The 22,059-nt window shown below is 40.8% G+C and overlaps 1 protein-coding gene across 4 annotated transcripts in view; it reads right to left on the bottom strand.

Moving 5' to 3' along the window:
- The window catches only part of TMEM132D (transmembrane protein 132D), a 226,691-nt gene that overhangs the window by 158,721 nt on the left and 45,911 nt on the right, over positions 1-22,059 (bottom strand). For 2 of the 4 annotated variants that reach the window (XM_065032801.1, XM_005498362.3), the window contains one exon: positions 1,121-2,009. The exons of 1 other annotated variant lie outside the window; for it this stretch is intronic. In XM_065032801.1, coding sequence (XP_064888873.1) covers positions 1,121-1,881 — 761 coding nt within the window. In that variant the 5' untranslated portion in view covers positions 1,882-2,009. Of the gene's footprint in view, positions 1-1,120; positions 2,010-15,422; positions 15,503-22,059 lie in introns of those variants that run through there. One more of the 4 variants, XM_021286341.2, reaches the window with a different exon arrangement.

Genomic DNA, 22,059 nt, shown 5'->3' with positions numbered 1-22,059 from the left:
TAGAGAGAAGGATAGAAAGGTGTCCCTGAACACTTACTATAAGGAACTCAGATTGTCTGTCTTGAAATTAGTCACTCAGGAAACAATTTAAATCTCAGACAATGAAAAGCAGATACGGTGAGGAGAGTAGATAGACAGATAGCCTGCTGGTGTTGGGCTCTGCCAGGTGAAGAGGAAACCATCCTTGAATCAGACAAACACCCAGGTCAGTCCTAATCTCAGAAGCCAAAGTTCAACATTTATCTCCAGTTCTAAAAAAGCTGATGTGAGTTATAGGTAAGAGATAGAGGAACGAAATCAGCTCTACACACACCACGTGTCAGCCACACAACCCTGGTTGACAGTGCGGGAACACAGTGGCAAACTTGAAAAGACAACTGAACGGTCTCACTTGCACATCTGTGCTCAGTTTGCCCCAATACAGCCTCATAGTCTCTGCTGTTCTCCCCTTTATGGTAACACTGGTTTGTTCTGGTGAGCTTCCCACTGTAACATCCTAACGCTTGAAAAACAACCAAGAAAATCAGCGTGGAGCTTGATGTTACATTCAGAAAACAACCACAACCCACCACATGTATTTTTCATTTTCCAAAATGGTTTTGGTAGATCAATAACGTTTAGGAGCCTCAAACTTCCCATAAAACAGAACCAGGCTTAAAAGAAATTGGGGTGAAATGTTTAAGCATATAAATCCTACTTAGATACCTAATTCTTGTTCACTTCCTATAAATATCTTTGCGGATTTGAGCTTTACTAATCTTAACATGAGTTCAACGAGAGATTAGGAGCACTGCAAACTCCAGCTCAGGAGACTCTCAATGTTATCTCCCATTAGCACACAGATAGGTCCCAGCCCTACTATTTCAATTTTTATAAGTAGTATTTCAAAGGACAACTTCAAGAAAAGGCCTTTTCTCACTCAAGATCACATCTCAGACAATTCACACAAGATTAGACTGAACAATAGGAGAAATGTTGAGTCAGCCAACTACAATACCATTTCTGTAGAGCAGCAACTGAAGGATTGTTGGGCAATTTAATCCATGAGAAAGTGCTTTCCCATATCAAGAGCAGAGAAACAAAAAAAATAAGGTACCAAAGAAACACAAACCAGCCTTACCTCAGCGTGAACTGATCTTCTGTTGAATTTTTAGCAACAGTTACAAGGAAAGTCAAAATGTCACCTTGCTTGACAGTCTTTGGTGCATACTGGATGGCAATATTATTATCCAATCTCATTTCATTTAAGGAAGGGACAGCATGTGTCTGGTAAAGGAAAACACTTCCAATCCTCTGCAAGGGAGGTCCCGACTCATCAATGTCATTGCGCCCTGGTCGGATCCCATTATTTTTCCTTACATCCTCCTTGGTGCACTCCCCTTTCTCATCTCCTGGTTGTATGGCATAGTAAAGCTCCACAGGGCTCCCTTCAGATTGATCCATTTGTTTCTTACGGCCAGCAACAACCGTGGGGGGGTTAAACCAGCTTGGCAGGAGCTCCAGCTCCGCCACACACAAGCCCAGATCCCCCTGGAGGCGGCAGCTGCCTCTGACTTCCCGCGTCTCTCGGAAAGCGAACACGCGCAGGCAGGGCAGCCGTTCCGTGCTGCTGTAGTCATCCCAGTCCCTGCCCACGATGTAGAACAGCACCTGGACTTTGGGCTTGCTCGGGTAAATTTTGTCACTCATTATGAAGGCCTGAAGCTTCCAGTTAAAGGAGAACTTGTTAGTAGATCCAAATGGATTTGAAGACAACATTAAGTCCTGGGGCACTACTTGTTCAATGGAAAAAGGTCCATAGCTGGCATTTAACACTGGTGGCCTCTTGGATTTGTAGATCAGAAAGGATTCCACTCGGGATTGCAAGCTAGAATTCCTCATAATATCCTGGTTGGCTTCCTTAAGAAAGAAGGAAACATCCGCATTGTGGATACGATAGGTCACAGGCAAGTAAGTTGGCAGTAAAGAAAACCTCTGTATACTCTCCAGGATCCCTCGACTCTCAGTCACTGTTGAAAGGAAAGGAGAGTTTAAAAGATCAGATCTTCATGTCATACTGTGATACAACCTTGCTGACTTGACTGAGGGGACTGACAGCACTGTAGCTGCTATCAGTGGCAATAGCAAGTATCATCAATCCATGCAGAGGTAGCCTAGGTAGACGATGATTTATCTAGTTAGCTTGGAAAACCACAGGTTCTATGCTCTACATGGCAGCTACATTGGAAGAAGTAGCCTGGGTAGGTTTACCTGTGCCACAGGTCACATCTCCACTTGCAATGCATTTATTACTGGAGAGCAAAACTACCCAGTCAGCATCTGTAACATAAGATCACTGCACATGCACATTTGAAAAGGAATTTGTTCACTAAAGTTACAACTGTACAGAAAACTAATGCAATGATTTTACATCAAATGCTGCACATGGACCACTTAGAGCTCACTTCAATCTTCTTTTCAGCACTCTCAAGCAATACATGGACTTTAAGTGGTTTCCTGAACAAGGCTGCATTTCACTTTAAGAATAGTTGGCACGATAACCATTTACACAAAAGCTCCTTTACAACTCTATGGTGCTAGAGGATTTCAAAAGGAGTGTTATTTGCATCCAATGTATAGTCCCTTCCATTTAGCTTCATCTATGAAAAGAGGGTTTTTTCTGTAAATATCTATCACGATTCATGCCACAGTTGTAGCCTCACCTGACATTGTTCCTTAATACAAGTGCATTATCTGCAGGCTGTACATCACTGCACATTGAAAGAACATTTTCAATGACACTGAGCTTCTCTTAGTGCAAGATATCTATTTTAACTGTGCCATTGAGCAATTACCCGAGGCAGGCTATCATATTAAAGAAAAAGCTCTCCATCCTTTCTAGGAACTGCCAGGCCCAAAGAGCAGAGAGACGCACTTAGAAATACAGATGCAAATACAATATGACCTTTCCTGTTTGAACACCTGACCTTGGTGCTTATGCCTTCATACCATAATTGTGAAATAAATTGCATTTTTTTTCCATAGCAAACTCAAATCCTTACCCTTCTTCAGAAAAGTAGCAAAGAGCTACCACGGGTGGCATTCAACAGCAACCCAGTTTCTCAAGCTCTAGCTCACAAATGCCTTATCAGTTCTTACTTTTTGTTTGGCATCCAACCTAAATATTTATTTCCTCAGCAAGTCCTGTGGTGGCCTAAACTGACATCAGTTACTCCTCACTGCCAATCTACCATTTATGTGCTGCAATTCATTGCAAATCCTTGAACAGGACAGAAGCAGCTGGTTCTCTTCAAATCCTAGTTTTAGTTCCTAAAACCCTCTGATTTCAGACTGCAGGTGTTCACCAACAGCCATCTGGAAAATGCTTCCCACACCAACAACCACCTTATGCAGGAGATCTCACGCCACCATAGACTCAGACAAGTCGCTTTTCCTGTGCTGCTGTTTTAAGTCAGAAAAACCCTTTATTTCAGCCTTGGTCTTTTCAGCATGCAGCTCCACTCTCTCTCCAGATAGTCATTGAGAGAAGATGAAGTTTTTAAAGACCTTTTTCTAGATAATCCCCCAACAAAAGATTTCTAACAACTCTAAATGGCTTTGCATGTACTTAGAGTTGCAGAGAGGCATCTCTCCCATCCAGCCCTAAGGCAAAATCTGTTCTGCTGTTGTACTGCTCAGATCACCCAGCCCATAACATCCTTCCTCCATCTAATGTCCCATTTATAAATTCCACACTCATTTTGTACTCCTCCCAACAGCTTGGCAAAGCACCATTAAACACACTGAGGCATCAAGGAGGCAACTAAAAGAGAGGGAAAAAGCTCAGGGTATTCAATTTTTTATTTCCCTTATTTTGATTGCAGCTCCCTCCCTTGCACTCCACAGGGAGAAGTACATTATTTTTATATTAAAACTAACAGAGTGTTTCGCTTCATAATTTTTTAATCATTTATTTTAGTGCTTAATTATCTAAGGGATTAAAAATCTTGCTTCTGTATTGCCCATCTCCACAGGACGACATTCCTCAGCGTTTGTAAATCAATGACTCTTCAGAATAGGAGAGCAACACAAATTAAAGGGAGAAAACAACCAAACAAACATAACCAAACCACACAGCACCAGCAGGTGAACGGCCTATTACAAAATGGGAGCAATCTCACCAGATAGAGCGGGGTCCACTGGTTTTTAAACACTGGGGCAATGGCAAACTGGTCCGCTCGCTGTTGCACTTTCCCCTACCATAAAGCCATGGATGTGCACCGAACACAAACTGGTTACACTGGAAGCTGATGGCAGCTTTCCAAACAGCCAAAGGCCAAAAATTCTAACAATTCTACACTTTCATCTGGGGAGAGTTTTAATCAGCACAAACAGGAAAAAAGATTCGCAAAAACTACACTGAGCTCTGCAGTACCATCTGGATTTTGCCTGTGAAAGTCTATAAAGGCTTCTGAAGGATAGGAAATTAAAACCAAAGACAACTAACAGTGTCCTGCATTGCAACCATGACTATTTTTGCAAAAATTACACAAAGGCAGAATTGCAGAAGACTACAATTTCATTTCTTTCCTGTACCACTATATCCAAAGGCTCGTCTACACGGGGAACTTGGCAGCAGAATAACCAAGTGCAAGCCTGCAGCACATTAACCAGGCTCACTGGTTCCATGTGGACATACGGCACAGGGCACGTCATACTCCGCGTCAATAGAAAAAGCAGCAGTACCAGATTAAAACTTTGAGGAGTTTAATCTGTCCATATAAGCACATGTTCCTAAGATCCATAGAGATCCACTCAACTTGGAATAGATTGGTTGTTGCCAGCTGCAAGATCACTTGATGTTAAGCTGAGGCATTGCAGAGGAGCCCCGCAAGCGACACCTGAGTGCCACTGGATCTGCAGCTGGAGTAACTGCTGCACTGCACAACCACTGCACAAGCCCCGCAGGTGCCAAGCGGCATCACCGCATTCTGAATTCAGGAGATGATCCCCAACACTTTGAAGCAAACCAATAAAATCTAATTTTGATGCTGTGCTTATGCCAGGAGTTATTATTTCTCAATCCCTTACAACTACGTCTGTGTTTGACCTCTCATGCTGTGAATGGTTTGGTGAGGATTTCAATCAGTGGCTACCTGGGAAGAGATGCTCCAGTAGGGTGGTTTTCTCTCCTCTCTCTTTAGTAAAACTTCCCCTGACTGACACTGTTTAAAAACCACTTGTCATTGCTGGAAGAAGCAAATTTTTCACAGGTCAGTGAATTTGAAAAAATCCGAGAAAAAGGCAGCACATTCAGTCTCCTCCTGCACAGCCAAAGCTTGTGCACATGATATATCCCTGAACGTGCCATGGTAAACATGCTGCATTTACCTTCCCAAAGGTCATACTGCTTTCTTGATTAGGCTATTAATTTTTGTGCTGCAGTCTGGCTAAAAACCTTAAATCTTGATTTCTTTATTATCATGTAACAGAAGCCCTCAGTCAATGACAAACACACTATTCGTAGCTCAGTTTTACCACAAAGTTATTGACCATGGCTTCAGAAAATTGAAGGTATCTGCCAGACCACTAACTTCATTCTATATCGCCAGATCCTTGGGACTTCATTGCCATAACAGTTACTTTATTTTTAAAACTGTTCATTCCACAATAATCCAGCATTCATGAAAAATAAAATGCTCTTCCAATCAACTATATAATGCTACTATTTAAAAAACATAAATTGCCTTTTATCTTGTAGATTGAAGGGAACTTAAGCAAATCGCCTTATCAGCTGCCAGCTCAGCCTGCTAATGCAATAGTTGAAGCTTGTTGCTGTATCTTGGGCATTGAGATAAGTGGCTCTTTTCAGTCTAGCCAGAAATTTTACCTTTCTAGTTAGTTTCAGCTGATCTCCTTGAATCTTCCGAACACTTCTGCTCTCCTAGGTTTGTTATGCATTGGAATATAAAACACATGAAAAATCTAGCAGTGTGATCTACTTCTGAATCTTCAAACTAATGTCACAATGATGTCCATTCCATTAAAACTTCATGCTCAGTTTTGGAAAGTTAAGACATTTCATCCTGAACCTAGTTAAGTGGCTGAATCCACCAGTGCACAGAAGTACGGCAATTTAAAGCTAGGCTATAAACACAGTGAATTCCATCCCCGGGTGTATCTCAGTTCTTAACAGAGGGATGATCTGCTCTCCCAGTGTATGTCACTTACTGCAGGCAGAGTCAATTAAGACTGTATTACATGAATGTCTGAGTAGAATCATTTCCATCTTATCGGATTTCTTGGTTGCTTGTCATGTTCCTTCCTCAGGCTCAAGCATCTTTCCACACAGCCCTTACACATGAGCAGACAAAAGCAGAGCTTTCCAAGGATGACTTGCCGTGTTCCCTCTTCTGCCTGTCTTGTGGCAGCTTCAAATTGCTTGAAACAATTAGTGCTGCTTTCTCCAGCTTTTGATTAAGTGCTCTGTTTTACTGAGAACAGCTTTATGACAGAGTGACAAACTGATGGGATATTTTGATCTCAGACAGAAAGGCAATACAGGCTTCATGGCAGTTGCTCATTTGCTTATTTAAAAGCAATGCAGTTCCCGGGTTACACTTGGCAGATGCATTGGAGGGCAACAAATGAAGCCCACAGGATGGAATGTACCACATCCCGTGATCTAAACCTGCAAACCCACCCAGCATCCGACTGCAGATGATTTTCTTTCAAACCATTTTCACACAGCCACACACCTCATCTGTGCAGTAACACAGCCAGAAAAGTATTTTAATGACTTGATGCCTTAAACACATGAATCTATCCCACAGATATCCACATTGAAAATTGCCTGCTGGAGTTATTGCCTGACAAGAAATTAAACCAAAAGCTGCAAGATTAATTTTCTGTCAGGGTGTACCACGTTACATGCATCCCAAACTGAACTGCTTGGTATCCAGTTGGACAACCAGCCTTCCTTCCCCAGTTAGCATCTCATTTCAGCACAGATTCTGGGCTTTTAATTATATTATTAAATCTTTATTACTTCTGCAACCAGAAGCCTTAACCTAAATCAGACTTCCTCAGAAGGAGCAGTATTTGCCTGAAAGCACCTACAATTCAAGTTAACAGACAAGGTTTTAACAACTGGAAATTGATGGCAAAATAGTGATGGGATTTACCAAAAGCCATAAAGCCGGAATTCATTCAGGGCTGGAAACCAGTCATAAACTACTAATTAATCTGTGTAGTTAGTATTTGATATGAACATTATAGAAACAGTATAGAAATAGAACAGTATAGAGATAAAAGAACCCAGCCTCTCTGGCAGCAGGAACCCTGATCTTCCCTCCCAGTGTTGTCACAGCACTAGCGAACAGTTTCCAAAAAACTCTCATGATTTCGGTACCAAACACCATCATCCTAAAGGGCATCAGGACAGCGATAAGGCTAAATCGATATGTCACAAATAGGAAATAAAAATAGAACCCTGGAACCCAAGAGTCACGCCTTTATCTGTAACAAACTAAAAAGAAAAAAGGCTTCAAAGCCAAAAGTCCCCAATTTCTTTTTAAGTCCTTTCCTTATTAGCATTTCAGACTGCTCTGCCTGCTTCGCTTTATAACATTCCTTGTAACCGTTTCATCCTTGGGAAATTATCATTCTTGTCTGAGAACAATGTTGTTCCCAACCTGCCAACATCCCCCCTTTCTCCAGGTTGTAACAACTCTTGTTCCAGTTCTGCGCGTCTGTGCGGAGCTTGTTACAAAGCAAGGGAAAGATTACTTGAACATCAAGGCCACAGACTACGCACAAGAGGTTCTTTGTATAAAGGTGACTCCTTATTTCTTTTAAGAGAAATTTAAAGAAGTTGGAGTATTGTCAGCGAGCACACATTCATTACATGACAAAGCAGATGCTGAATGAAGCAAATTAAACTTGGCACAGATGCAGCCAACTTGTACCATCATTTCTAAGAGGAATACACAGTTGCAAACCATTTTTCTTATGCCAACTCTCAAGTATTGCTGCTCCAGTCAGAAACAATTAAGTGTTACAGCCTGTCCACCAAAGCACCTCTTAACTGCTTTTGTGTTATCAACCCTCTTAGATCGCTCCTCTTGAGAAATCCTGTAGCCCATCCTACAGCTTCTCTATTAACTTCACAAAGAACTTTCCACGATGTAAGTAGGAAAAAAATACAGGATGACATTCATCCCAGAAGAGTCTCCAAATACAACACTGAATCAGAAAACAAGAAATACATCTGCAGAGCAACCCTCAAGTAAGAAATCTACTCCATCTTTAGTGGGGTACCCTTTGGCCCACCTCAAGGGTTTCAAGACTCTAGGTCAAGCTTCTGATTTGACCTAGAAGGGGGCAGTAGATCTGGATGACAGACATTGTACCTACTATCAAGTATGTGGTTGGACCACTCAGCTGCTGTGACGATGACAATGTTACATTGTCAATGGGACGTTGCTAGACCACAATGATTTATATTATACAGTCTCTCCACACAACCTCTTTCACATACGATCTAAGTTCCATGTTACAGAAAAATTTAGAAGTTAGGTTCAGAAAACAGACTTCTAGAAAGGGAGATCTTGCTCCACCAGACAAAGCAACCGGCCCCACAGAAACAATCCTCAGTCTTACCATGAGCCTCTACCTGACGCGTCAAAAGTAGGGCAATAAAGTCAAACCAAAATGAATCTGTTGGTTTCATAAGCCTGCCTGTCAGGAACTCCTTGTGGACTGCTGTAAGTGATGAAACTGAACGTTGAATCATGACTTCAAAGGATTTCCATGCCTCCACGTCTGGAGTGAGAGCGGGCATCTGATCCTGGCATACATGAATGCAATGATCATTAAAGGTCATCTACTCATCCAGCACTTCTCATGCTTTAAGTGTTATTTGAGTTGATGTTTTTGTAAGTGCTCATCCTTGACACACACTCACAGATGCAGACTGTCCTCCCAGTTGCTGTATCAATCCAGGAATTGCAGTTGCCTTAGCAGGCCCATTGAATCTGATTAGCAGTCAGGTAAGGGCTTCTTGACAACAGCACTATAGCCTAATGACACAATATTTTCTTTGAATATCATATTTTACTGAAGTTTAAAGAAACATTTGTAAATTAATCATTGATGTCAGGACAGATTATGCCTTGTCATCCATTAGGAGAGAGATGAACAATCCTGAAGTTATTTTATTATTCACATTGACAGACAGATAAAGAAATCATTTAAATAAAAGGGCCCCAGAGGAACACATACACCTTTATATTACCAAGTGATACAAAAATGATCAGAGAAAGATCATATAACAAAGGCAAGTTCCCACCTGAAAAAGCAGTAAAGTAATAATTAGAGAGAAAAGTATTAAGATAAAAGGATACAGCACTGTTCCACACAAGATCTGATGCCAGCCTCAACATGAAAAGGCAAAGCAGTGATGGGCACCAGTTTACAGGAAGAAAAACACAACTAAACAACCACGCAGTCACGTTAACTACTGGGGAAGAGGGAAAGAGGGGCTAGGAATATTTTTCTGACACTCCAGATGCAAAACATCAATAATCACACAGAGGGCTGTCCTCAATCCATCAATGGCATGTGATGCAAGGAACAGAAGGTACCAGACACATAAGATGCATCATTTCCTTGAGCGTGTCATTGCTCCCAGCAAACGGAGCTTTCATCCCTGGGACTCACCGGACCATCTTGACACAAACCATCTCTTGGCCTTTTTTTTGTAATTTTGATGTAATTATGTAAAGAACCATAGAAAGACCGGATCTCTCTTTAATGAAAATAGTACCAAGCCACTACCAAGTGCTATCCACTCATAGCCTGAGGCACCCTAATGGTGAAAGAACTAAGAGACAAAAGCTTCAGTGTCCAGCATATTGAAAGTTTTCCCAGACTTCCTTCCTGTCACCCCTCCCTTCCGATGTCTTCACTTGCAGAGGCAGAACAAAGTGATGTGATTTTAATTATTTAGAAAAACAAAATGAAACCAAACACATCCACAGCCTCAAACAACCCACAAACTTACGAGGCTCAAATTCTTGCCAGGAATAGCTTGACTTAAATACAATTTCTAGTGTATTATGTTTAGGCACCAATAATGGAAAGCAGGGCTGGTAGCACAGGGGCACAGAGGGCCAGAGTCCAACATTGGCTGTCAAACTCCTCACAACAGACAGAAACACAGGACTGTGCACCGAACAGCCTGTACTGCTTAGACACTATTCAGACAATGGGAAGTCAATCAGATTCTGCCTCTAATGTCCGCAAAATTCCCCCTTCATTTTCTGTAGGGATACCGGGGACCATGTGGAGGCTGCAAGTCTCCTACCAGGCCATTATTGATGGGAGGAAAAAAATCCTAAGCATTAAATTAACACCTGACTCAGCAAAAGTAATAGGCCAGTTATTGCTGCTGGCCTTTTATGAGACAAGCCATGCCTAGAAACCCTAATCTAATTGCAGCGGAATGCGAAGTGCAGCACAGACGTGTCTGCGGCTGCTGGCTCATCAGTCTCCCCCCTAGAGTATGTTTTTAAAAAATTCATTTTAAATTTGTTAATCCATATCGTGCCTCTACAAACTGCTGTAGGCTCTGTACCTAACACTGAATTTGTACAACCAACAGTTACAATATTGATCGTCTATTGCTACATTTACTAACAAGGTAAAAAGATTTTAAGTCTTATTCAAATAACACCATAATGCTGGTATATGTGGTAAATTTCCAGGAATGCAAATAAAACTAGCAATGTTTCATTAAATACACCCCCATTTTATATTCATTAAAGAAAGTGGAACTTAGAAATATCTGAGTGCATTCTCAGAAAGAAGTGAAGATATTAATGGGTATTTGTACCTGAAAAGTCTAGAGATCGGAAAGCACCATAGAATGTATACATACACATACACACACAAGCGTAGATACAAGAAAGAATCTGACTTTTCTAGCAGGGGACACAGACAGAGCTAATTAATACTGATTCTTGGGTATTTCTGTTCCTCACTATGGTCTCTGGGATAGAGGTGCTATGAACATGGGAATGCACAGTGTTCTGAATCCACACGGTCCTCCTGCTCAGGAGATTAAGGAAACACAGGTTTAATTCCTATCCTGAAAAGCTGTTCTAAAATAACATGTACAGTCCAAATCTGTCAGCACCCACTATGGTATCTCACCAACTTTCCCCAAATACAAAGGCTGTACTCATTAATTGAGATGAGCAAGAACCTTTCTGACATGTTCTTATTAGCTTCTGAGTCACGAGGTCTTCATCCTTTGCATGAAGTTTTCTCCCTTTGCTGCAAGGTACATCTGTAACCTGACACATTCCTGATCCTTTTCATCTTCTTGTCAACTAAGTAGGAAGCTCAGGTCTCTCAGAAAAATAATTTGCCTGAAAAGGCAGCACCCAGGCAGTTTCTCAGGAGTCTTATTCTGACCATTGAATGGCATCAAACTTCTAGCAGGCCTATAGCTTGCTTACAGATGTCCCGCTATCACCTGTGGTATCTTGTCTCTATCTCTATGCCACAGAAGAAAAATTAATGTGCACTTTCTTCCTAAGGGAAGTTTTGCAGAGCTAACCAAAGCAACTGTGTGTGCTGTTCTCTCGGTCTAACTGGCAGAAGAATTGAGAGGATTTAAATTATCATTTTAGAGATCTGTAATAATTTTTTTCCCTATCCAGGCAAACTCCAAAGGGCATGAACTCCTGAACTCACCTAATATTCATTTAAGTAAATCTAGGCAAAGTGCTTGGCTCATGCAAATCTCCAAAATCTTATTCAGAAGCTCATTCCAAATTTTCAAATCATCCTCCTCCTCTTCTTTCTGATACGTATTTAAAAGTCATTTCTACATAAACTGATACTGATGCTACAGTGTTTGACGCTCCGTAAACACCTAAAAATAGAAAGGTAAGCTACAACTCTTTTTTCTTTTTCTCCCTGACAAAGTCTCCAATGTTTTCTTTGGCACTTCTCTGGGATTTTGTTCTGTCAATTTTGAGCCAGTTTCACATCTCTTCACAGATTCTAAAGGTCATATTAAAATCTGCCTTGGCTAAATACCTTGTTTTCTTGAAGCCTGGCTAGAAATTGGAATGTTATACTGGGGCATCACAGCCAGAAACCTCCGAGGAGGATGCCATGAGACCTGGAGCTGGGGACTCCAATTATTTAATTGCAGGAAAGTTCCTCCTGGAGAATGCAGAGGGTGTTTGAAATTCAGCAGCAATGAAGTCTGCAGGGGAGCTGCACAAGAAGCACCGAGAGCTCAACGTTATTTTCCCCTACCCTGCAATTATCTTGGATACTCAAAAATCCCTGCTACTTGGACACAAATAGTTTTGCTTTCTATTCCCCCAAGAAGCTTTGAACAAAAGATTTCAGAGGCACTGGTGAAAAACACACAATAGAAAGCTCAAACAATATTCCTACATTTAAACCAAATTACAGATATACTTTCTGCCAAGCACGTCTTCATGCTTATTAAGAGCACAAATTGAAGACCACGTCACAGTGAGCTCTTCAAGGGTGGTTTTCTGAGCATTCAAAACAATTATCCTCATGAGTCTCTCAGTGCCTATTTGCACATGAGTCCATATGCACATCTGAAAGTTTAATTCATTTTTAGCATCTATATTTGTGTATAGTTAAAAGCAAATCCTACTGCAAGCAAACATATTAAATTGCATATGAGTCTGTACTAAATGTATTCTACAATTATATAATTGACAGATGTTTCACATCGCTGCTTGGAAATGACAGATTAAAAAATGAAGTTCTCCAATGGAATGGTGACAAGAATAAAGAGAAGTATCTAGTAGGTAGAGCAAGCCAGATGGTGGGATTTGTCTGCAAGCAGAAAACCAGCAGAAGAGCATTACCCTATTTATGGTGCCTTTGGAACACACACTGGCCCCTGCCCTTTATTTCATAGTGCTAATTCATGGAACTGACACTGCACTTTGGCATATTCCGCTCCCAATCTGGGTTAGTTGATTCTTCAGCTGCCCACCTAACTGATCAAAAACCAAAACCAATTCTCTCAGGTCAATCCAAAGTGATTTTTTTAACCCCATCACTACAAAAAGGAAGTAAAAACAAAATTAAAACCTTAAGGAAAGGTTTGTGTTATCCTTTAAAAATTAAAGTTTTCTTCTCAGCCTTTCTAATAAATAGGTACTGGCATTTTTTTAAGCTAGAACACACATAATGAAGGCAGGTCATTTAAAGCCTGACATTAGCTGTTCATAGGGAAGTATTCTTGAACACACTAACCACCCCTCACTGTCCTGTTTGGATCATAATCAAATCACTAGATAAATGGAATAAATAGTTGAGCAAATATTTCCATGCCCAGTCACGCTGATCCACAAATCACTACCAGCTGTTGTGTTATTACATAACAAAGATAAAGATTAAACTTGTATTTGGAAGACAACACATATATAATTAAGACTGAACAGGAAAATACTGTTTACTTAATCTAATTTATATGACTATTTCTTGTTTTACAAATTAAGTTAAGCTTCTTTACATATCTATGCATGCAGTCTACAAATACTGAAGACCCCTTTCCTGGTCCCTGAAAAATGGTTTCAGTTGCTCAAACAAATCAGAGAACACAGAGACATTTACTGCCTGGCACTTTAGGAAATACCCAGGAATAAATCAACCAAGACAAACCACTGAAAGTGAAGGAAAGCAAAAGCATTAAAATGACATATTAAAAGTGTTCTCCCAAATTACATAGGGTTCACAGAGGTGCCACATATAAAATTAAAGACTTGAGGGCTTTAAATTGTATAAATAGCCAGTAGCATTACGGATACCACGGTCACTGAAAGCGAAGAACTTTGCCTATCTCAAGTAATTTTGATACCTTACTATTCCAGCTGAAGAAGGAAAACAGATCAGATTAAGTGGTAATATCTTGAGAGGAAATACTTATAATAGGTGAAGAATCTCATATGCAGTACAGAAATCAAAGAAATGTTCCTAATAAAAAGTTCATCAGGTAAAGTGCGCATAGCATCTCATGAGAATTAGCAGAGCAAGCAGATTGTGGGCTAAAAATGTTATACAGCCAGTCCTTTCAGGCTGATATTACATGTCTGCTGCACACACACACAGTTCCATCCCCTGATATTACATGTCTGCTGCACACACACACAGTTCCATCCCCTGATATTACATCTCTGCTGCACACACACACGCAGTTCCATCCCCTGATATTACATCTCTGCTGCACACACACACAGTTCCATCCCCTGATATTACATCTCTGCTGCACACACATGCAGCTCCATCCCCTGATATTACATCTCTGCTGCACACACACACAGTTCCATCCCCTGATATTACATCTCTGCTGCACACACACACAGCTCCATCCCCTGATATTACATCTCTGCTGCACACACATGCAGCTCCAACCCCAGCACAAAAGAATTAAATTCTCCTTTGTTATAACTGCAACACGAGCTAAAAGTAAAGACTTGATACCTGGAGCACCGCAGTGTGTTTCTTAGTGTTTTTCTGCCTCTTGCTTCCTTGAATCACCCAAGATGCACCAGCACCTTGTATGGTGCCCACGGCAGGACCATTTCACATCAGTTTAGCCCCACACCACCGGTGATTTTGTTTTGAGGGGGGGCTGTTGGTTTGTTATTGTCTTTTTTTTTTTTTAAATAGCCATCCTGCCAGGATGTTTCAAATTATTTACATTTAAGAGGACACACAATCATAACACACACTTAATTTCAGCTCTAGCCTCTGAAAACAGTAGTCTTTTGTTTCCTCAACAGAACACAAAGTGATCTCTGCTTAGGAACATGCGTGATTCCATAGGCTGCATAACTGAAGGCAGCAATATATCACCTTTTCTCATAGTTATGAAAATAGTCAACTCCCATCCTTGCTCAGAAACATCCCTTAGGGCTTATGCCCTCTGGTTTCTTTCAGTCTTTTGAAAGGTCACAGTCTGACATTTCAACAGTGTTAGAAGTCATTGTCTTCCTTTCTATATGTGTTTCCCAGCTTTACTGTTATTCCCTTCTAGTCACAAGGCCCAAGGCAACAAATTACTTCTTTGTAAGAAGACTAGAGCTGGGAACTGCACTTGGAGACAGATTAAAAATAAGTCAAGGCAGCTCAGGTGAAATAATGCTAGATAGAAAGAGGTTATGCATAAAACCAACAATCCACAAGAAACATGGACTTAAAATAGAATATGCACCTTCCCCCGTGACTTAGATTGAAAAACAAAAGACCAGAGAAGCTCAGCTGTTTTCTATAATGGTAAGTGGTATATTACCAGTTATTACAAATGCTTCAATTTAAATCATTAGAATTCTCTCTCCTCTAAACCACAACCAAAAAATGAAACGCAAAAAACTTACTTTCTTTATAACCAGTGTTTGCAGCTTGTACACAACACATTGTCTTTTCAAAGCTGTTTTAACTGGTAAGGCCACCAGACAGTCTGAACCGCTCCTTAAATGAAGAGAGGGACTGATGGGAGGTACTCGGTATTTAATTAGAACCCACACCAGGGGATGGTTTGGCTAATTGCATGACTCAGCAGAACCCCAAGGCTGCTTACATTAAGTGAGTTTGTGAGAGCCTTCTACAAGCTTTTAGGCTCTTACAGGACTCAGAATATCCTGTGCTCCAGTAACGCCTTTCCTGACATCACCTCCTGCCCACAGTTGTTCATCGCGACATCTCCTAGGAGAAAATTCTTTGCAAGTGTCTGTCTCCTCACTGCAGCACCACAACAGGACTGAGCGGCCACGGTAACCGCAGAGGCAGGGAGTCACATTTCCTGATTCTTCTGAAAGCATTTCAACAGTCCTGCCAGGGAATAGGTAGAGTTGGCGGGGGAGGGGTGGGGGGTGGGGTGGGGATTATTGCTTTTTATTTTTTGATTGAAGGAAAAATTGCAAAAAGGTTGTTCTCTGAAAATTTCTGCAGCTGTCATTAGGGAGTGTATTAAATATGTTGCCAATTAGCTTAATTGGCATGCAGGCTGATTGAGACCTGAGTAGGAAAGGTTTCCCATTACTTAAGGGGGTAAGAAAGAAGTAAAGGCCAAAAATTCTCATAAGCTTGCTAAGAGGAGGAGGACCAGAGCAAGTATTTGACTACTGCTCAGGGTGAAGTAACAGTCCTCCAAGTATTTGAAGAGAATAAGCTCATTGCAGGATGGTTTCAGCTGTACATCGCTAAATCCAACACTGAGTGCTAGGGGAATGATGATTTTCAGCTGGCTCTACTATGGTTTCATCAGAAGACTAGTCAGAAAAGAAAAAACACACATGTACTGGTCCATTTGGTATCAGGTAAAGCTCTGGTAGGAATTGTAAAGATGTTCAGCTTCATCGGGACAGATATAAGAGCTGCAATATTAGGCACCATGTACCTTCTGGTAACAGCAGTAGATGGCTTAGATATTGGACCACAGGAGTTCTAATACTGCCCAATGCCTATTAATTCCAGAGTGACACATAAATCCTACTCAAAAATATACCAGCCGTAGTGCTTACCAAATACAGGCATGGAAACTATCCTATCAAGAGCAGAAGAACATAGCATACATTTCTGTCTGTAAGTAAAATTGAAATAAAAAGAAGTAAAGAAGGTAAATGTATCCCACTTAGATGAAAGAATAATAAATGTCCTCCTTATATTATTTTAATAGTCTTCTGAAAACTTTGTCATTTAATTCCGCAAGAAATTTCAGCGGGGCTGTTGGAATTTTGACCTTTCTTGACAGTGTTACTTTCCTGATCAAGGTGTGAGCATTAACTGGTAACTACTCCCATTCATATCAATAATGTCTGTTTTAAAGTTGCAGCTGCAGTGTAACACCTAATTTGAATTAGTGTCTGTGAAAAGAGTAGATTCAGCACATCTCATTTATGTGCTTCTCTAAACAGGAGGCAGCCACACAATATAATTTAGTGTGTACTGCAGTTCGCTAATAGAGAAGCCATGCATTGAGTAGCTTTTACTCAGAAGGTTTCTGTAGCTTGAAATCTGAACACTTAACACAGCAGAAGAATTTAATTTTCTGGGGCACAGTTTCTCACTGACACAGGTGCTCTTATAGGAGAATTTACAGTGTCCATTATCTTCTCAAATAGGAAGCACAAGAAACAACCATGCGAGAAAAGATGTTATAAAAACCTTCACTTAATCTGAGATTTGTGGGAGTAGGGCTCCAGTTTAAACATCAAAAGCAAAGTTCAAAGTCCTACTGAAACAGGATCTGCAGATGATAGTGTGTAACTCCAGGAGCTGCCCTGCCCATTTAGACAAATCATGGCTGGAATTCTTACCCAGTCATTACACAGCACCATTTATCTTGCTTAGTGTCTGTGAGTAATGGAGAGGACACAGACATTGACAGACTACGGAAGATTCATTACCTTGGCCACTGAGGAGGGGAGTGAAGAACAAACACAACGCTTTTCATCTCGCTTTGACAAAATGGCAGGGGAATAAGTAAAACATGGTCAATACACTCCTGGGAATACCTGACTGTCAGTTTGCTAAGAAGCAAGAGCACTTTTTGCCTTAGGCTGGAAAAGCAACTCTTAATTGGAATCAGATTGTGGCCACCACACGCACAAGGTCGGGCACAGCGAATGGCAGCCAGGCCACTCGAGAAGTCCAGGGCCAGTCTGTTCTCATTTCTTCACAGTTCAGTGGTATTTTCCTCTCTTTTGGGCACTAAGAACCTTTCAGCTTCGCACATGGGGATGCAGCATGCTAGACTGATGCAAGTCCTCTCTTTACCCCAAGAGCCTACATGTCAGGGGCAATCAATGTAAAATTCCCTGTGTCGAGCCCAGCAATGGGTCTCACCTGCGGATGAGGAGGATGAGTCAATGTCTCTTTGATATGTTTTTCAGGAGGCTAAACATTAGCTATAGTATTTAGAATGAAATGCACAATATACAACAGTGTTGATACCACGTAACCCACAAAGACAGTAGAAACACATCTTCATAGCACAAATCACTGAATGAGATGCATGATTATTTCTATGGAAGTTGGTGTCCTGTTATTTACGTGCTTGACTTCCCCTCCTGGTCCGTGCAGATCTCCATAACAACATACAACTTAAGGATACCCGAGAAGAAGAATTAAAGGCAGACTTGGAGGGCCTAACAGAAATGTCCCAAGAAACAACAGGATGAGGAAAAAGCTTTAACTGAGATTTCTTCTGTCCCTGTTTAATAATATGTTTAATAACAAAGGGACACTGCAATGAAATAGGCACCTTAGGATAAGACATGGTGTATGCAAACTGCACTAGTTTGCACGTAATGGTAGTATACAAAACATTTACTAGGACGTTACTCACTGATCCAAGAGAAACCCCAGTTTTAGCAAGGAGTAGATAAACCCTAAAACTAACCTAGTTGCCAAACCTTGTGTGTGGAAGCACCCTCACGGCAGCAGATTCAGTCTCGAAAATGAGAAGCTGCATCTCACTTTAATGATCCGCTAAGTAAAGCAGCTCCTGAAAGCCGGTAAATGCTGTCTGGGGTGGCGATACTCACTCTGCTTGAAATAGGACAGATGACTCTATTGCTGGGTACAGCTCAGCAAGTTTGAGTCGCTGTCACAGATTCTGCTGTTGCCAGCACTCTGCCGTGGAGACCAAGGCTAATTACCAAAGAAAACAAGAGCTGGATCATATTTAAAGGTGTACAGGCAAATAAATAGACTTTCTACAAGCTGGAAAAATTCAAGAGATGAAAGGATAAAACCCACCGTAAGCCAGCGTGCAGTGGCAATCTGTCAAAGGGGCTCCGACTTCATTATCACCTCCACCGTACAGTTCTCCCAGTGTTTCAGCCATGAACATGGCACCGGGAGATTTCAAAGCAGGCTACACAAAGCTCCTCCTTGGCAAAGATCCATGGTTTTATGCTCTGAACCATCTTTTATGTCATGTTTGGTTTCACTGCACCATTCTGATTTTAACAATACTGTGGATAATAAATGAGTATGTTTCACAACTTGGTAAGATAACCAAAATGCCAGCATCTACCTAATGAGCCTTATAATTGAGTTGTAATGAATTTTATGTAGTGCTATGTAACTTGAATGGTGCAAGGGGCACTGGAAAGATACTGAAGAGGGAACAGTTCTAACACCTCCATTTTCAGAAGAAGGAAAAAAATCATTTCTAGTTTGCTCACACAGTTGTTATTCCTGGCAGCATTCAATTTAAGCCAATGAGATTACTCATGTGAGTAAATTAAAGGCCGCAGAAATAAGCTCCGAAAGGTAAAGGTGACAATATTTAGCTTTTCTTTGTGCAGTGTCTACATAAAACTGTGTAACGCATTCCTGTGAAGAAGCAGTTTACTATAACATGACATGAAAGCCTGGGAGCTCTGAAAAAGCTAATATCCACTTAAAAAAATATGATCAGGATTTGGACATAAAAGCAAGAAAAGCCAAGTCTCTGTTCTTTTGCTTGTTTTCTCCCTCTGTTTGATGAACGTTACCTCATTTGGATTTCAACTTGAAAAGCAATTAAAAATGAAATTAGGTCAATGAAACGAAAGAAATACTTTTAGATCTCCTGACTTGCTGGCAAACTTTTTAAAAAGAAGAGCAGCACATGACAACTAACAAATAATGCGCTTTCACACAAAACATTACTTGAAGTAAAATGCACGGAACACCTGAGAGCACTTTGAGTACACAGAATTTTCTGAAATACATTTAATGACTTAAGAATAAACCAGGAGGATTCAAAAGATTCTGAAAAACTTTGGCACTTCCAGCTTTCTGTGTAATGTTTCTTGCAGTAAAAGTGTGCGGCTACAAGAGCTGAACAGAAACCACTAATTTCACTTCATAGGAGTTTGTGGCAATATAGGCATCTCCTATGGTATAGGAATTTCATATTATCAAAGGATCTCAAAGAAAAGCTGGATTCAGTTCAGTTTATCCAACCATGTGTGGTTTTGACACATGCAATAAGAAAACCCAGTCTGCTCCAAATCTCCATGTGTTCAATTAAAAAGGGCTCCAAAGGACTTCACCAGCTTCAAATCAGCTTCTTTGTCTAGATTTTGTGCCATAATCCAACCCAAGACAACAACTGATTATCCCTGATGTTCTCTGTCTATTCATTGATGTGCAGAGCGGTTCCATGGTGCCAAACTGTGGTGTCAATAAGAACCACGTAGCTACGCTGATCCAGGAATGAGAGAGGCAAACCCAGGAATTGCTATGCCAAGCAAACTCTGAGCTCTGTTGGGATTGCATGTCAAATAAAGGCTTTGTGTTTCCATTGTCTAAGAAATGACCTGTGCCTTATTGCAAAGAGTCTCATTTTATGCCAGCTAAATATTCAAATATTGGCCTCAGGTAATCAAGTGGCTTTCATCAACCTCGACTTTCCCAGTCTGCATACTGAATTAAAGCCAAAGTCTTCCCACTGACGCTACTTGTTATGTTACCAAGAAGTTCTGTTCCTCAAGTTTATGAATAGAATACAGTTGGCTTTCCTCAGCTCTCCTATTTTTACAAGCCTGATGCTTGTACAACCTGGCAGCTTTTTAGCTCAATCATATAAATGTCTTAATACCCTACATTGATCTGGAATCAACACAGTTGCCGACACATGGATAAAAAGCATCTGGAGGATTCGTTGGTTGTTATTTCAAGCTGTTTATTATTCCTTGAGGACTCATATGAACACTCAGAACTATCATGCCTGCATTAATACTGCTCTCCTACACCTCTGGGTACAGTAACACTGTACATTAAAGATGCTTTAGAAAATTGTTTGCGAGTTGATATTGCACTGGGATTACTTTGTACGGTCTGCAGCTTTGCACTAAATAAATACTGGAAAACCGCACGCTGTGAAGTAGGCAGTTTGAACTCTTCAGTCTGGCCGTCAGATCACTGCTAAGAATAAAAATAAAGCTATGATATTTACCGAGTTCTATTTTAAATCTTGGATTTGGCAGACCTGTGATTAGGAAAGACTGGAGGAATGTTAGTAACACCGTGCTTACAGACTAGCCCTGGGAAACATTCATTCACAGACTGGTGAAGGAGCTTCTAAGCTGGAAAATTCAAAACTGATTTCACATTCCAAACCCAGAATCTTTCATTTAAAGTTTTTTAAGTGCTCCGATTAGAGTTTTGGACTATAACCCACTACAGTGATTACTTATCATTTTCTATATCCATCCTATCTCCATATTACATTACATATGCATGAACCCACCTAGTAGAGAGACACTGTATCTATGTGTCTATCTAGACTATTGTTAATCATGTAAAAGGGGAAATTAAAATAATTTGCCAGATGTTATTAAAATGTCCAAGTCATTTTATCACCTTGCAAAGAATAAAGAAGCTACTCTGTGGTTGTTAATATACAGTAGAAGGAAAATTACTGCTTCAGGTGTGGAAAAAGTTGTAGTCCCAAGCCAATTTGAGACAATCAAATCAGCTCCAGCTGCCTGCAGGACCTACTGTAGACAAAGCTCTTCAAACAGCAGTCATTTCAACCCAGGTACAGACGTGCCTGAAAACACGATGCAGAGATGGGGTGCTCCAGGAATCCAGAGCAGAAAGACATACCAAACAATGAATGAAAAACTTGCATGTAAATGAAAAGAACCTTTTCTTCTCCCCCTTGATAAAGGAAGATATTTTTGCTATTATTTATGGCACTTAAAGAGCTAAGGTGGCAACAGAGTTAGTAATAAATTGAATGGAAAAATCCTGGAAACCCAAGGCATGGTCTCCAAAACATATGAGCAAAACCAGCTCTTAAGTTGCATGTGTATTCACACAGGCAGCAACACAGAAAGTGCTCTTCCCTAACCCCCAGGCAATTATATGCACAGGCTGCAATTAAACATTAAACAATCAGTTAAAGGAGAACAAATTAGCCTGTTTAATACTCAGATGCACCATAGCCCTTTTGCACTCCCATAATTCTACTCCAAAAGCCCCTTCCCTGCCTTCCCAGCACGCTGAGGAGGC

Source organism: Columba livia, chromosome 17, assembly GCF_036013475.1.
Source record: "Columba livia isolate bColLiv1 breed racing homer chromosome 17, bColLiv1.pat.W.v2, whole genome shotgun sequence".
Taxonomy (NCBI): domain Eukaryota; kingdom Metazoa; phylum Chordata; class Aves; order Columbiformes; family Columbidae; genus Columba; species Columba livia.
The sequence above is the reverse complement of the archived record's forward strand: the minus strand, read 5'-3'. Positions and strand labels throughout refer to the sequence as shown.